This window comes from Perissodus microlepis, chromosome 1 (genome assembly GCF_051167445.1).
Source record: "Perissodus microlepis isolate ML-2025 ecotype Zambia chromosome 1, ASM5116744v1, whole genome shotgun sequence".
Classification (NCBI taxonomy): Eukaryota; Metazoa; Chordata; class Actinopteri; order Cichliformes; family Cichlidae; genus Perissodus; species Perissodus microlepis.
Genome location: NC_140461.1, coordinates 15,298,964 through 15,316,374, shown reverse-complemented (window position 1 = coordinate 15,316,374; position 17,411 = coordinate 15,298,964). Strand labels below are relative to the sequence as shown.

The 17,411-nt window shown below is 38.1% G+C and overlaps 2 protein-coding genes across 2 annotated transcripts; one reads left to right on the top strand and one right to left on the bottom strand.

The window, feature by feature from the left end:
* Nucleotides 1–37: 37 nt before the first annotated feature.
* On the bottom strand, nucleotides 38–8,117 carry LOC146393601 (phenazine biosynthesis-like domain-containing protein 1). Its single transcript, XM_084931749.1, has 11 exons — nucleotides 8,030–8,117; nucleotides 5,043–6,540; nucleotides 4,673–4,772; nucleotides 2,094–2,192; nucleotides 1,794–1,903; nucleotides 1,624–1,653; nucleotides 1,429–1,517; nucleotides 1,091–1,182; nucleotides 626–709; nucleotides 364–426; nucleotides 38–275 (listed from the first exon to the last, which is right to left on the bottom strand). Exons 2-11 carry the CDS (start codon nucleotides 5,124–5,126, stop codon nucleotides 163–165), a joined length of 864 nt encoding a protein of 287 aa, XP_084787875.1. The 5' UTR covers nucleotides 5,127–6,540; nucleotides 8,030–8,117; the 3' UTR covers nucleotides 38–162.
* hnrnph3 (heterogeneous nuclear ribonucleoprotein H3 (2H9)) lies at nucleotides 8,023–17,355 on the top strand. The gene is made up of 11 exons (XM_084931737.1): nucleotides 8,023–8,106; nucleotides 10,355–10,447; nucleotides 10,871–11,026; nucleotides 11,715–11,858; nucleotides 13,026–13,164; nucleotides 13,970–14,169; nucleotides 14,335–14,430; nucleotides 15,290–15,405; nucleotides 15,697–15,832; nucleotides 16,229–16,285; nucleotides 16,399–17,355. The coding sequence occupies exons 2-11, from the start codon at nucleotides 10,360–10,362 to the stop codon at nucleotides 16,473–16,475; spliced, it is 1,209 nt and encodes a 402-aa protein (XP_084787863.1). The 5' UTR covers nucleotides 8,023–8,106; nucleotides 10,355–10,359; the 3' UTR covers nucleotides 16,476–17,355.
* The last annotated feature ends 56 nt before the right edge of the window (nucleotides 17,356–17,411 follow it).

Below are 17,411 nucleotides of genomic sequence, written 5' to 3'. Positions count from 1 at the left end.
TCAGCTAAATCATTTCAGGATTGATCAGTCAGGACTTAAATGTTTTTTTTTTCTTTTTTATTTGAACCTTCTCATTTTTATTCAAGAGCCATAAAGTGTATCTGCAGGAACACGACAGCTGTGATAGCACGTCGGTCACTGTCTTCTCGGATGTGTCTCAGCCTATAGTTTGATTGTTCCCTGCAGAATAGTGATGGTCTGTCCAGCTATGTTGATTCTTCCATCATCTCTCACTTCAAGTTCCAGCTCGCCGCCACGACTAGAGCACTGGTAAGCTGCACAGGCACAGTAAGCCGATTGATAATGGATAAAAGTGGAACACAACATCAGTTATCAGATAAATGACACATTAGTAATACGTACCCAGCAATTTCTTCTTTCCTAGTTTGTCAGACCAGTAGCTGCCTAGGACTGTGTGGGAAGATCCTGCCAGAGCACATAAGCAGGAATAGGTTAACACTTTCTCTCAAAATGCATTAATAAGACACCTGTAAATGCATCCACTTTAATCACTTTAGTCCAGCTGCTTATATGTAAATGTTTTTAGACACACAAATGTTCAGAATTATGTTATTTGATGAATAATAACTATAGATTACATATAAGTGAAGGGCAATCATCTTACCAGTGACAGGATCCTCAGGGATGCCAACCCACGGAGCAAAGTTTCTGGAGTAAAAGTCATATCCCGGCTGGCAATCCGGTGATCCTGTTTCCACATTTTAGCAGCGTTTGATATTTAATGTTTGTTGGCAGAAACATTCAGTGAATGTTGTTATACAAATTAAAATGAGCAACAAACGAGTCCACAGGACGGTGATGCCAAAGTACTGTGCTCTTCATCACCATCATCATTAAAACACCAAATGAGGGAATGTTTTTAGCAGAGTGCTGTTCATCCCTCCAGCAGAGGTGCATTGAAGCTTTTCTGATGGTACATGGTGGGACAACACCTCACTTAAACACTTCATGTTGGGTTTTCTTTGGTTTATTCTTAAAGGGAAGCATTGGCTGTTACGTCTTCAATTTAATGGAATTGCTACATGTGGTCTGATCCAACAAGTATACAACTCTACACCGCTCCGATTACCTTTCATAGTGACGACGACGGCTCTGACTCTTCCACTTCTCTCACTATTCTGAAGAGCCACACTGTCAACTTTCAGATGGGTAAGCACGGAGCTGGAGATAACACACAAAAAGCACATATACATTTACAAAAATGTGATGAGTGGGTGTAGAAGGCTAGTTGCTTGATTATTTGTTTGGCCTTCAAACATATGAATAAGCCCCACTACCTGGAAGCCTGAGAAATACAACTGATTGTTGTTGCTGAACAAATGTTTAAGACTTCATGAACAACAGGACCATGATTCAGATTCCTTTCAATTTGGCAACAAGCAAAGTTTTTTGTTTTTTTTTACTAACGTGTCACAGCTGTCAGCCAGTCGAATCAGCAGCTTCTTGGTGTTGTTGGACAGATAAACTTCCTGAACCGGGAGGTTTCCCACTGCCGCCTGTGTCACACATGTAAAGGCAGAGACTTAGCTGAACACACTCAGACACAAACACAGGAATGTAGCTACACTTTCACAAACTGTTCACAAAAATGTGATTTCTGACCTTGATGGTATCTTTGAAGTCATCGGGATCCTGAAATAAAAGGAGTTCAGAAAGAAAGCCATTTTACATACACTTTTAATAAAACACAAGAATCGTTTTATTTATTTATTTTTGACATTACAGGATTTGATGAAAGTGTTTATGTAACTAAAGAGAAAAGTTTATTTTACCTGTCGTGTGGGGGGGTTCAGAGGAAAGTCCATGATGTACCCTTCCTCCTTCTGGGTGACGCACAGATCTCCACTCTTGGTCTCAAACACCAGGGTGGGGTTTACATTTTCTGAAGGAAAACATCCATTACATGGTTATATGCTGGCACGTCTTTGCTCCTTTTTGCAGTCAGCTGCATTGTGCGGTACAGGCATCTCTAAAAAAAAAAACAAATCGCTCCAGCAGCCTTTTCTAATGCACCGTGGTGTCACTTTTTCTTTTTTGGAAAAACATTTTTATGTGTAAATGTTGCATCTTACTGTTGTATTGGAACAGCACTGCTGCAGAGGCCAGAGTGGCATGACCACACAGATTGACTTCAGTGGTTGGTGTAAACCATCGAAGGCGGAACCTCGATCCTGTTAATCACACATTTAAGACTTTTTTTCAATTTTGTTTTGGTTTTAGTTTCAAATACACAAAGTTAGGCAGTGCAGATAATGATGTTGGTAATTGGCTTACATCCACAAAAGGTATTCAAGGTCAACTTAATGATTTATTGGTTAAAGATTGACTAAAAGACCATCATTAGTAACCATCATTCTTAAAAGTGTGGTGTGTTATCAACATATATAAAAGTACTGTAAAGATTTAAAACGTCACATTTGACCTATGACCTCCCCTTCAAGGTCAAGACATCTAAACATTATAATAATGCTATATAGAGCTACTTAAAACTATGTTTCTTACTGCCATTGAACTGTCAACATGCAGGCATATAGGGAAAGATACATGAGGTTTATAAATGCCACATTTCTTAGGACCTCTGACCTTTTCTTCAATGTCAATAGTATAATATATAAAAAGCTTATTAATGTCCATTTATTTCCAAATCAATACCAATTATAAAGGGATATATGCAAAATACAATGTATTAAGTAAATACTGCCCAGAGAGTGAGCAGTCTAAGCCGAGGTTTGTGCTCTGAGTATTTCTTGTTTGTATAGTTTTCACACTGAAAAAGTAGCAAAGTAAACTAAAAGCAAACATACAGCATGCTGTGATTATTCATTTTTGAGCATGCTTGTGGTGTTGGAGTCTGTCAGTGGAGTCAAAAGGGGACATGGAGAATCTGCTCATAGCTGGAAGTAATTAAATTGCGGGAGATGGCTCTAGAAAACATCTGTGTGTCAGCAGAGAACTGCAAATGTCAGATGATATTTTTGGCAAATTACAAGAAGAATACTGAACCCTTACTGCCATGGTTTGGGTTCACTTTTTACTTATTTAATTTAAATAACAGGCGCACTTTAAAAAGTCATACATGCTTTCATCTTATTACATTTGGACTATTGTAATTCCCTCTAACCAGTTGTTTTTTTTCTCCTTTCTCAGCAAATATAATTTAGAGTATTTTTCAAAAGTCACATTTTTAAGTCTGAAGTAAAACTTATTGTACCTGTTCCTGCTTCCTCTTTGTAAATAATACCTGCATTCCTCTTGGACCAACTGCACACTGCATTTTTCACTGTGACAGCTTGTTGTACAATTCTTTGGACTCCATACAATGTAACATTGTTACCTGACAGACTGCTGAGGACAGGTGTTTTTCAGTTTGTGCACACAGTGAGTAAAATGCAGCTCTGTGTGTGTTTAACTGCAAAGGATCTCTAAACATAAGCTAATGAACAGATAAACCTAACTTGGGAAAATAATGAGCTCCTGCTAATGGTTGTGGGTCCTTAATTCTCCCTAATGGCACTAGTTTGATTTTGCTGAAGGCTAACCTTTTGTGATGCTCTTATGCAATCCAAAATTTGTAATTGACATTTCCCAATAGGTACAAAGTGCCATGAAATAGATTTTGTGGTGATTTGAATATATTTTTCTCTAATTTAACTGTATTTTGATCCTTAAATGTCTGTTCTCTGTGGCAAAACTTCAAAGTTTTAATTGTGTGACAGTGTCACATCTTCCTATGGTCACTAGCAGATATTTATGTCCTCAATAGTAACCTGAAAGCTGAACTTCTTGCTAAATTTTCATCCTAATACCAGCTATCTCAGGGGGGCAGTTTGCTTTCATTGAGTAGATTTGTCCTTTTTACGGATAAACTTTTTTCACTTTTTTTTGTAATCTCAGGCAGACTGATCCAGGCTTTTTTCCTCATCACATTTGGACTATTTTAATTCCCTCTATGGAAGGCTCAGCCAAAAGTCCCTGCCCTTATCTGCCTTGTTCAAACTGAGGCTGCCTGAGACGAGAAGAGCCAAGATCGCATTACTCCCACTACATTAGACTTATTCAATATAGAATTGATTTTAAACTTTGCTTTATTGTTTGAACAGCCTTACATGACTTCACTCACCTGGTTAACAGAGCCACAGCCTTGATTCAGACCTTCCTAACTGTTCCTGCTGCTCACATCTTTACAGAAAGAGATCTGGCATTTTCTCTTAGACCCTCACAGCTGTGCAAATTCTTCACCACTCCTCACAACTTTTTTTTTTTTTTTTTTTAAATAGTGACTCCTTTTTTTCCTATCATACAATTTCCTTGACTCATTTATTTCACTTGTCATATTATTTAAGTTTTGTGTCGTGTTTTTATTTTTTGTTGTTTTATTTCAGTCTGTTTTTTTTTCTGTAAACCATTTTGCAACTATTATATACATAAGCTTTATTATTATCATTCTTATGACTATAAATTCCTACAAACTTGTTAATCTATATTGAAAATTTCTATCCTGCACCTATAGGGGCTACTTTAAAGTTTAAGCAGCATGTGAGCCATACACCATACTGTACACTTTTGAAAGAGAGCTTTCCATCACAGCAATATAATCTAAGAGGCTTTGGAATTGGCAAGGCAAAAGTGATCTGTATTAAAACAGACATACCTGTAGTAAAGCTATCAGAGGGATTCGTCCTGGTGATGAAAGCAGTTTCTGAGAGGTTCATCTCTGCTGCTATCTTGTGATACAAGTCATCACTCAGCTCCTGTTAGAAACACAAGATTTGACGAGCAAATGATAGTGTCCTGAGCTGCTTTGACCAGCTAATGATTGTTGAACGCAACAAACCACTTTCATTTTCATGGTTGAATTTACAAAAGATTGTTTGAGTTAAAATACCTTTAAAAAGACATCTTGTCGAGGGTTTTTTTGCAGTAAGAATTACTGTTTCTGGGCTGCACTTGTGCGAAGCACCGATGCAGGCCGCCATAGGCAGGACTAAACATTAAGCTTTGACCTAAATATTCTTACTCACACGCTGAAGTGGACAAACTGCCGCTGGGTTTCCCTTGAACGGTAAATTGGTGAAGGCATCGAGCGTGAACACTGGTATCTCCATTGTAGGTGAGCGAAAGAAGACGAAAATGGCTTGGAAGTTAAGAGCCTCCTTCCTTCAGCACGGATTTTGATGGAAAGGGTCCACACGCAGTGCTGTGGATGGACTTTTGACCCTCCCTCTGCATGTGTTTTTTCTCTCTCCCTGCAGCCTATCCTATTTTCCACTTGTTTTAGTCACATTTAGACATAACCGGTTTGCGACTGTAGTAGAATGAGTATGTGTTTAAGACTACAAACTTTACCCCTTAAGATAGTCACTTAACTGTGGTTATTTGACAATCTAAAAATAACATTTTTAATGCGATAAATACTGTTTTGTATTGTATAGATAGCCAGAATATGCATGACCAGGGGCGATTTTAGCCCATTTTTGGGGGTGCTTCAGCACCCCCAAAATGAATCAAAGCACCCCCAAAGATTTCTTACTTTTTTTGACAATATTTGCTGTTTGTGTGACACACTGCTAAAAATATAAAAAGCATACAGTACTTGGTTGAGACAACATTTTAACAACAAAAGTATAGATACCCCCCCCCTCTCAAAATGGTTTGTTCCAGCTCCACTCTCCCCTACTCTGGCTCTAGCGCTGTTGCTGCCAGAGCGATGGTGGTTGAGACGCAGCAGAGCGGAGGTGTAAGTTACTCTTTATATAGTTAGGTAGGAGTCACACCATGTTTCTTTTTAGCTGAAAAACATTACACCAGGTAACCTGGGTGTAAAAAAAACTTGTTTTCCGGTGATGTTTGCTACCCTACAATTCTCCTACACTGCAGTAAAATCAGCGACATTTGACCGTCCTGTTGCTTCCATTGAAATTTATACAGCCTATTTAAAATCTAAAACTTAAAATTGTCCGTAGCCTACTGTTGTTACCACCCTGTTTTAAATCGATACTAACTAGCTAACTGACCCAATGCCCATTAACCTTATAACTCCTGTTGTGTGTGTGTGTGTGTGTTTTGGGGCCACCCTGGGGCGCACACATGTCAGTGCACCCCAGGGTGGCTGTGGCTACAATGTAGCTTGCCAGCACCAGTGTGTGAATGGGTGGATGACTGGATGTGTAAAGCGCTTTGGGGTCCTTAGGGACTAGTAAAGCGCTATATAAATACAGGCCATTTACCATTTTTTTTGTACAGACAGACAGCCAGGTTCATAATGGATATAAGGAAGTTGTTGGGGTTTTTTTTTTTAAAAAAAAAGGAGCCACATTCAGGTAAAAGTGTAAAATCAAATGATCCGTCAATCAAGAATAATGTTGGATCAGTGTTTCAATATTTATATCTTTTATTAGATGTTCATGTGGTTTGGTTATTTGCCTTTTGGTTGAAAGTACACTGAGAGAGGACTTTTTATTAGTGATCTTAATAGTATTTTTTTATATTAATGTAATTTATCATCTAATTGAATACAATCTATTTGTGTATGATTGTCAGTCCGAAGAGGGAGAGAGGAAAGAGGGGAATGTGAGGAGAAAGTACAAGGTCAGGAAGAACCAGGTAAGAAAACAGACAGGGAACAGTGACAGGCACAACAGAAACTGTTAAACTGACAAAGAGAAAAACCCTGATTTTACTCACACAATCTGGAAGTTGTGTTCTCCCTATATTAAAGCTGCTATACAGAATCTGCAAAACAAACTGGGTTGAAACATTTTTGACCCTCTTTAACAACATTCCAACATAACATTATCATTGATTGGGGAGATTAAAATTAATGATATATTTTTATGTGGTTCAGCCACAACTACTAAAACCTCAGCCAGTAATAGGTAGGCCAACTTTTGGACCGTCCAGTTGTCTGTATGACTGCCGCAGTACGTACATCACATTTGCACACTATCAGAAAGTGCCAAACAGCCCTGGTGGAGTGAGGAGCTGTAAAGAGAAGCAGAGTGCTCTGTTTATATTCTAAAAATGTTTTAAGCTCATTTCAAAGATTCTGTACTGCAGCTTTAAATGTTTTCCAAAAGCACACACACACTTATCAGTGTTTCTCAAACTTTTTACAGTGTGTACCACCTGATAAAAATGTCAAGCTCTCCCAAGTACCACTATGAAAGAATGAAACCCATAAATCTCACAACACAAAATTAGTATTATTAAATTAGTAAAATTAGTGTCTGCAGTAAAGATTTTTATTTGTAATAATTGATTCTGTTTTGGGAGTGTTTTTTTTATGTATCTGTATTATATTATACATACACAATAAAAGTGAATCTCTGTCCAAAAAATGCACTCAGTTTACTTTTCACTCACTATGAGCATCATTCATTATTCTTCCCCAGTAATTAAGGTTAGGATATGTATTTTTTTTTTTTTTTATTCCAATCCATTCTTCTTTTGCAGCATTTAAATAACCTTGATCAGATTTGATGGTTTTGTGACAGACTTTTCAAAAAAGTGTTTTGCTTTTCTTTCACAAATGTGGGATTAAATTGTGTTAAAATGTACAAAACAGTGATGTCATGTTTTGAGACGAGGACCCAGGCACAGAGAGACTTGATGAATTTAAGAATCATATGATTTATCTTGCCTGGCTGGGCAGCTCTCTGGGTGCTCAGCACCCCCAAAGCTCTAATTCTAGAATCGCCCCTGTGCATGACTAGTCTTACAATATTTTGAGAGAGTGATTAATTTATGATTATAGACACACAAAAAATCCGACTACCCTGACGATAGTTTAGTCTTAAACGCATAATCTAGATTTTGAGTTTACAATAACGGGCACGCTGAATATTTGGTAAATTTTTATTTGTATTACATGTCCCAGATACCAGCTCTCTCCAGAGTCGTAAACACAAGCGTCATATCAATAAGCAATTTGGAAAACACGGACTAGTAACAGAAAAAAAGACGCTAGAATGAATCAACGTTTATAAACCGAAATCTCGCGAGAACATACCTGTGCAAGTTTGCTGGCAGTGTCACCTGAGGCACGGGGCAGGAGCAGGAGCAGGAGACCGGGGATAAGAGGAAGCGGTGAGATAATTTTACCGGTTCACTCATTGCTAACTGTGGATGTGTTTCTTTATGGGGTTGTGTTTTGACATCCAGTGAAGACGCAGGACCGTTAAAACGAGAATTCGTTTGTCCTGTACGTTTGACCGCTGTCTGTGTCCTACAGTTAGCCTTAGCGGCTAGTCTGCTAAATGCTAATGTTGCCGAGCTAACGTTTTCGCGTAAGTCTGGCTTACGAGAAACATATAACTAGTATGAATATTAGACTGATGGATACTCAGATTTGGAGAACTTTTTATTAAGATGCCGTCTTGCGTTTAAAGGATCAAGTTGGGTATAAGTTGAACTCCGACTAGGTTAGCTAGCGCGGCTCTCGAATTTTTAGCACAACACATAAACAGCTGGAAGGAGGAAGTATCAGACCATAGCTATTTAAGCTGTTCTGGCCGCTGCAAAGATACAGAAAGTCGTTATTAGATATGTTCTTTGAAAGCTTTTTGTGTCATATGTTACTAATAGTTATTTACTTTGTTTTATTGTACAGTTCCGGCGAGGTTTGTTGTCAGTTTAATCTGAATTTAAAAGTAAAAAAGAGTCTAGTCTGTCACTGCGTCGACATACCCGTAAATGTTAAAATATGAGCTGAATGCAAACTATCCGGATAGATGCACCAGTAAACATTTAATCTCAGTGTTAACTTTTGCCAAACCTGTTGCTCTTGCAAATCGGTTGACAAAAATAGGATTGAAGGGGAAGATTCGGCAACAACTCGAGTGATCTTATTTATGTTTAATAAGCCAAATTCCTTTAAATTAATTATTCCTTCAGCTTTTATTCACCAGATTAAAGTTAAGGTCATCATGCCCACACTTAACAATGAGGGATTGTTAGTGCAGCCTAACTTCGTTTTTAAATTCTTTTTAAAATTCATTTTGTGTGTAAAGCACACACGGGGGATGTTGGCTATCTCAGGATCTTGCTCACAAGTGAGGGCAGAAAGGGATTGGATGTCGGACTGAGGCTTTTTTTTTTTTTTTTTTGCAGTGATGCAGATGCTGAACCGGATTTTTGTGATTAAAGAGAGACCTGAACGTGAAAGCAAAGCTGTCAATTTACCGATTGATATACGTCCTTACCCTCACCTATGGTTATGAGCTCTGGGTTGTGGCGGAAAGAATGAGATCACAGATACAAATGGCGGAAATTAGTTTTCTCCTAAGGGTCGCTAGCCTCTCTCTTTTTAAGATGGGGTGAGGAGTTCAGCCAAGCCACAGGCATTCAGAGTAGAGCCACTACTCCTGCACATTGAAAGGAGCCAGTTTGAATAGCTCAGGCATCTGATTTGGATGCCTCCTGGGCGAGGTGTTCTGGGCATGTCCTACTGGAAGAAAGCCCTAGGTATTCCCAGGACACTTTGGAGTGCCTTGGTGTTCTCCTGAATGAGCTATAGGAGGTGCCTGGGGAGAGGGAGGTCTGGGTTTCTCTGCTTAGGCTGCTGACCTCACGATCTGGCCCCAGAGAAGCAGGAGAAGATGAATGGTCAAGTACTGTTTGCAAGCCAGAAGCATTAAAAACTTTCGACTTCATTATCATTAACAGTGAATGCACACATTATTAAAATGCACACCAGAATGCAAAGAAAAATAGTAATAGCAAATAGTAATTCAATAAATGCATTTTTTTTTAAGTTTGTTCAGTGTCCAGTACCCCCAGAGCAAATGACCAGAATACTTTTGGTCCTTTATATAGATCTGGCACAGGACTCCACATAGTGACCCACGCTTGTTGGTCAGCAAGACTAGAAGCATAATGTTTAGAGATACACTAAATATGATTTTTCTCGGCCGATTCAGATTTGTTTTTGAAGTCTGACCTGCCGATCCCTATGTTCTAAGAACAACAAATGACAACACATGGAAATGAATATCTACTCGTCTTCAATGCAAAAATAAAGCTAATATGAGCTGCTTTCTTGCCACAAGGAGTAGCCACAGCAGGTAGTGCCACCCATTTGATTTTTTTTTTTTTTTTGGGGGGGGGGAACTGTTTCGAACTGGAAAACTATACACCCTTACTGACGCATCCGACTGGAATAGAGCCAGTAACTTTTTTTTTTTTGGCAAATGAATGTTAATCATAACACTGTGGAGTCAGCTTCAATGCAAAATATCAATTTTGTAATAAATGGATTATTAAACTTGAGAATTCATAACTAAGCAAGTGTTGCTGACACAAATGTCTTTCTGCTGTGTTGTGCCGTCTGTGACAGTGAGGATGTCTTTGAATGACGAGGGGTATGTGGTTCGGATCAGAGGACTTCCCTGGTCCTGCACACAGGAGGAGGTGGCCAGTTTCTTTTCTGGTGAGGAAACCGACGTCTTTACATCCTCAGACAAGACCTTAGCTGTTAGTGTTGAAATTGTCACTAGACTAGTTAAATCGATTAGCATGGCATTCAAGTTTGCATGCACAAGTCTTTTGTAGCACATCTCTGTTTTTGTTATATGCCACACTATTCAAATTTCAGTAGCAATATCAAAGAGCCAAGGGTATCAAGAAAAATGGAAATTATGACCAAAGAACTGGATAAAACATCCAAGCTTACAAGATGATTTTTAGGACAATAATGTAAAGGTTGTTTATTACTTATCCAAACTTACCTTGAGTGCCTGAACTTGGATGTTTAATTTTTTTTTTTATCTTTTTGCAATGGTTCCCTACCATTACCTCTTCTCTAGCAGAAGACATCAGTTTAAAAACTTGACGCAATCTCTCTTATGTTTAGACTGTGACATCGCGGGAAAAGTAAATGGAGTGTGTTTCACATACTCAAAAGAAGGCCGTCCGAGTGGAGAGGCATTTATTGAGCTGAAAACAGCAGAAGATTTCAAGAATGCTCTTGCGAAGGACCGTAAATACATGGGGCACCGATATATAGAAGGTAAGCAAACTGGTTAAAACTGAGCAATAGATTTGAATGTTAAGGACACTACACACTGAACACGTTGAATTTTGCAATGTGATCCAGGAGTTAAAGCTGTATCACAGCTGCTTTCGTACACATTTCACAATGTCAGTGGGGCAATTTGAACTATTATTAGCAGAGTTGGCAACACATAAGGAGGTATCAATCATTCTAGAGAGGCGTCACTGTTTAGCTGTGCGTCTGAGGTAAAATGGTATTATTTTACCATTTCTATCTCATTGTGTATTCAGTTCCAGTGTGCAATCTGAGTTACAGGCACACTTGCTGCCAGATGCAGTGATCTGATTGGTTACATCTGTTTATTCAGATCCATAAAATTGAGCTTGGTTCAAAATAAAAGCAAATGCCCCAAATTCGTCAACTGAAATTATGCGGTCAGTGTGAACTGCTGTGTTAAGAAAAGGTGAGTCAGAAGAATATTTTTAATGCAAGAAATAGTTACATTTTACGCGTCTGGTGCATAAAGGTTTTTTTTTTTTTCTTTGTATCATTAATGGTTCATAAAGCAGCAGTTATTCAGTTATATTGAGTTCCTCATTTGCATATGAAGCCTTTAAGAAAACTGTAATGAACATGTTTAAGTTTAATTTATGACCAGCATGTGATGTTTGTGAGTCTCTCTCTGTCTGTCTGTCCAAATCAGTGTTCAAGTCGAACCGTAGTGAGATGGACTGGGTGCTGAAGCGTAGCGGTCCTGCTGACTATGACAGCTGCAGTGGCTGCATGCTGAGACTTAGAGGCCTGCCCTTTGGCTGCAGTAAGGAGGAGATTGTTCAGTTTTTCTCAGGTACATGAACACTGAGACTTTTGGGTAAATACTACATAAAGTTGTATTGATGTTACAGTAGATATTTTAGTCTCAAGGATAGTTTTTCAGTGCTGTAGTTTGTGTTTTGTTTTTTATTGTTATTCAGAACACCGTAGCAGTCAAATGAGATACAACCATAAATTAAATTGAAGACAAACACTTAAGAAAGCCCTTTGTCGCTTCATTGCAACATAGACCTTGTACAGAATATTTAAAAAGGCTATAAAAAGACAAGTCTTTTTTAAAAAAATAAATAAATAAAAAATAGAGCTGTCAACTTCACACGATCTTCACTATAAACAGGGCTATATTAGGAAATGTGATGTGGATCATTAAAAGAAAAAAAAGAAATCCAAATACTGCCAACTTCACTTTGAACAGTGCTTTTCACTTTTGCCACTAAACCCCATTGCAATACATAGGCATATGCTAACCTTCAGAGTAGATTGACAGGTTATTAAACTTAACATGATTAACTGTGACTAAGTTATTAAACATGTCTGTGTGTTCTAATGTGCGTTTGTTCTTGCAGATTAGTCATGCTGTGCTTACTAATTTGTCCTTGTCCGAATTGTTAGTAGTACAGCAATGATGTTGGTGTTCTGTTAGTCCATTATTTAGCACATTTGTATGACTTAAGATGCCATAGCTCCTAAAGTATTTAATAATAGAATGAGCTGGGCTGTTTTGGCTGAGGGAAGACAATCCCATAAAACTGATCTGGGGTCAGTATTAATGACACTGGCTTTAGCTATCTAGGATAATATACACTAATGATTAATATAGATGGATACTAATATTATATTTTTTTCAGATAAAGCATAATTTGGGCATTGTGCTACATACACTCTGTAGTTTTTTTTTTAAAAAAACAAAACAAAACAACAAAACAAAGGTGAACATACAGTGGCTTATAAGCTGACTCCAGGGCAGTTTATTTTTTTTCTTCTGTTCCACTGCTGAGCAGCAAGTGTAAAGTCAGTCCCCTAAGATGCTCCTATTTTAAGTAGTATGAGATAATACAGCTGTTGTTTATTTGCTTTAATGACCCATTAATCCTTAAAGCTCCACTGATGTAGTGGGTGTTGTACAATCAATTCTATCAGTCTACCTACCGACCTATGTATTTGTGTGCTTGGGTTAAAGGGTTGAGAATCGTGCCAAATGGGATAACTCTGCCAGTGGACTACCAGGGGAGGAGCACAGGGGAAGCCTTCGTGCAGTTTGCCTCAAAGGAGATAGCAGAAAAGGCTCTGGGGAAACACAAGGAAAGAATAGGGCACAGGTGGGACAGATGGGAAAGGGACGGGCTGGACTGGGTTGGGCTTCTGTTAACAGCATTTAATGGGTGGTGATAATAGAATAATTGTGGTATTATTGGGTTGGGGTCTGAATATAAGCATGGGTGGATGTGCTAGTGTGATTATTATTTTATTTTTTTATTTTTGGTAAAACTGATAAAATGGTAATTATTAATGGGTGGATCATGTTATATTTATTTTTATGCTAATAAGCTTAATTGGTTTATATATTGTAATTAAATGTGAAATATTGGGATGGTCTGTCTGTTTTTTCAAATAAAGGTTGGTGTATTATTTTTGTCATAGACAATTTTCCCGTGTTCATTTAAGATGTGGGAGCTCTATTTAATTGCCTTACAGAAACATTTGGGTTTAATAAATGATTCATTGGTCCTTATTTTATGACCTTCGTTGATTTATGTAGATCATTTATTATGGGTGGGGGGGGGTATAAGTATAGAATTAAAACAAACAGCCAGCACAGGTTCAACCATTAAAGCAGAGAAACAATAAAGCACATAAAAGCCCTGTAATGATTTCCTTGGCTGTAAGTAACAGTGGTGAGGTTGGTGTAGAAATCCTTTACTTCAGCCTTAAGCCCAGCTAGTGAGATTTTGAGGTCAATCATTCAGACCACTGATTAGAATATTTCTACTTTTGTGTCTTTATCTTCTCTCTGTAAATTATATCTATGTTTGTAACCTTAATTGAGCCACTTCAACACCTTAACCCTTTCCTCTGCCTCTTGTTTTTTTTATCCTGCGTATCTCTATGTACCTCATATTTCAGGTACATAGAGATTTTTAAGAGCAGTCGTAATGAAATCAGAGCCTACTATGAGGTGCCCCGGCGGGGAATGGGAGCCCAGAGACCAGGGCCCTATGATAGACCAATGATGAGCGGCCCCAGAGGAGGGTTTTTTGGTCCTTCTCCTGGCCGTGGTGCCACCATGATGGATAATATGAGGAGTGGAGGTGGTTACGCAGGAGGTAAGCAGTTTTTGTCTGAACCTGTAGAAAGGGACCTTCAGTTATATTCAGAATAAATTATATTCAGTTCTCTCTCATTCTGCTGGTGTAAAGAGCCTTGTTTCACCTGTAGTGTATCTGTGAGCGGTGAACTGCAGATTGTCTTTGCTGTGTTACTGTGTCCAGGTTACAGTAACTTTGACAACTACAACGGGTTCAACAACTACTGTTTTGGCAACGGCATGTTTGACGAGCGAGTGAGAGGAGAGAGGGGAGGAAGAGGTAAAGTTCAGATTTTATTTTCCTTTCAGAGTTGTGTATTTGGAGTTTAGTGCCCCTGCTGAAAGGCTGAAATATTTTCTGATATTTGGTGATTACATTTGGTTAATTGCATTTTATTTTTCTCAAACATGTACTTTATCTGCACAAAACATTTGTTAATGAAAACAGGAATGTACTTGGATGTTTAGTAAGTTGCCCAAGGACATTTTAACATACGGATGAAGGAACTGGGGATTCCTGCACTGCCAAGCTTCTGAATAGTAGACCAACCCTCTCTGAATCTAAAAACCGAAAACAAGATTTTTGGGGCCCACAGTTGCAAACTGAGTAACCAGTGAGGAACGTAACTTGTCTATCCAGAAGATATGTTTAAAAACCACGTGTACTACTACACCACACACCCCTGTTTCAAATGATTAAAATAGAAAATAACTTCTGAGCAATTTCAGACTTCTACATGTTCCAGCTTGTATGATTTGAAACTAAAATCATTCAAAAGGCTTTTCTACTTTTTTTTTTTTTCTTTCTTTCTTTTTTTTTTCAGGATGAAAATGATTGTCTTGCCTTTTTCAACAGCCATCTTAAAAATGGTCACCATCTTGAGTTTTCAAATAGCTAATCATGAAACTGTAACTGGTACTTCTACCTGCCTGTGAATGATTTCCCTGCAATTTTATCTACTGCACTAACTGCTGATGTCAATAAGTGAAATTAGGATTTTCTTTGTGAAGCAGATGTCTATGGCAGTAAATCTAAGACTTCTCAGTGAAGATTTAACACCTTTATATAAGAAATATATATTATACACATATGAAATACTGAATTACTGTTTTGTTTTTCTCTCCGCCCCACCACTTAGGAGTGGGAAGCCATGGTTACAGTGGTCAGAGTGATGTCGGCTCAGGCTTTCATAGCGGTCATTTTGTCCATATGAGGGGTCTACCTTTCCGTGCCACAGAGGGAGACATCGCTAAAGTAAGAAAACACTAATCTGATGATTTGTCTTAATGTCTGGATCAAGCATATCAAACTCTGTGGATTTAACTGAAAATATTTTTATTAGGTGGCAGAAAACTGCATTATTCAGTTGAGTGTGTCACATGTGAGAGAGGGTTTTCATACTTTCTCATTTTTGAAGTTAGAAGTTGGAAATGTATTATCTATGTGGGAACCCAACCTGTCCAGTCCTTTAGATCTGAGATGTCAGGTTTCTGCTCATGTCTTAAAATATCCAGAATTGTATTAACCTTTATTTATTTTTCACAGTTCTTCTCTCCTTTGAACCCGTTAAGGATCCACATCGATATGGCTCCCAACGGCAAGTCAACTGGAGAAGCAGACGTGGAGTTTCGCTCCCATGAAGATGCCGTGGCCGCCATGTCCAAAGACAAAAACCACATGCGTATGATTTGGCTTTTTTTTTTTTTTTTTTTTTTCTCTCTCTCTCTCTCTCTCTCTCTCTCCTCAAGCCAGTGTTTCCATTACTCTCACTCAGAGATACTTGTCAACTTACAGCAGAGATGCAGAATAAGACAGAAGAGTGGAACAATTAAAATAAAAATGTCAGTGAGGCAGAATTAACATAGGAATACATTTTAAGGAGGTTAGTCTTCCTATTGAGCTTAGACCAACTGTCTCATTTTCCATGGCGTGCAGATATTTCAGCTTGATTATCTTTACTAATCAGTTTCAGATAAATGCATACATGTCATTTACATTAATGTCTAACAATATTGATTTTTAAATGAAACGTCCATAAACTTCTTTGACTGATTGGGTTGATGTTGGTTTTCCACAGAACATCGCTACATCGAGCTGTTTCTTAACTCGACAGCCAGCGGTGCCGCTGAAATGAGTGAGTTTTAACAGTGTTTTGTTCAGCTTGATACAGTTTCATTATACATTTATAGTTTTGAGAATGAATTTGATCGTTTTCAAACCAAATGATCTTTTTTGAAAACCTTTCAGGCCGTGGCAGCGGTGGTTACTATAGTAACTCAGGAGGAGGAAGCTCCCGGAGCAGCGGGCTGCGAGGTGCATACTGATGATGTCATCCCACAGCTCCAGTCCATCCTGGCGTTCATGTCACGTCTCTGAAGGCCACATTTAATCAATGAGTGTTTCTAAGCAGGAAAGCTGACGTGAAGTTCTACATTTTCTTTTCTTTTTTTTTTTTTTTTTTAAAGGCAGAATGAAAAAAGTAAGACACAGACATGACCACAACGAGCACTATTTTCACACTATTCCTAGAAGCATATGAAGAACAACACGGCTTACACGGAGATAAAAATCCCGGAGCTGTCACAGGTGCTGAATGTGGTCAACTGGTCATGTCAAAGGATTCATGTTTCTTAAAATTGAAGATTGTAGTACAGTTTATCTGAATACACACAAATACAGAAAAGATACAAATTGCAGAAAGAGATGTTGTCTTTTGTAATTATATTTTATGGAATGGTATTAAGAGCGTTACATCTGAATGCATTAGTTTTTGTCGACTTTAGTGGGATGCACTTTTTTTTTCTTTTTTTTTTAATTCTCCAGTGCAGCAGGAGCTTCATCCCACAGAGCAACAGCTGTGGTGTTTGATATGTAAGTGGTGGGTGGATTGCTTTGGTTTGGGTATCTCGTTGCAAGTCTTCACAGGTTGCGGTCTTAATCAGCCTGATTGAAGTGTGTTCAGATAATAACATCCATTTGACCTTGACTTCAGATCAGCTTTTCTGGTTGAGAATGTTTTGTAAATGTGAGCCTGTGTGTTTTTTATGAATGTTTTCACAGTTCATTACAGAATTTAAAAAAATAAGTTGAAATATTATATTCCACTCTCAAAGAGTGGAATTAAAATAAAGTCTATATTTGAGCTGTAAGATAGCTTGTGCAGCTGTTGTACATTTTGCCTAATAAATTTTATATTTAATTGTCTTTCTGACTCTGATGTTATTTGAGGACAAATCTCCATATTGAGGTTATTAAAATAA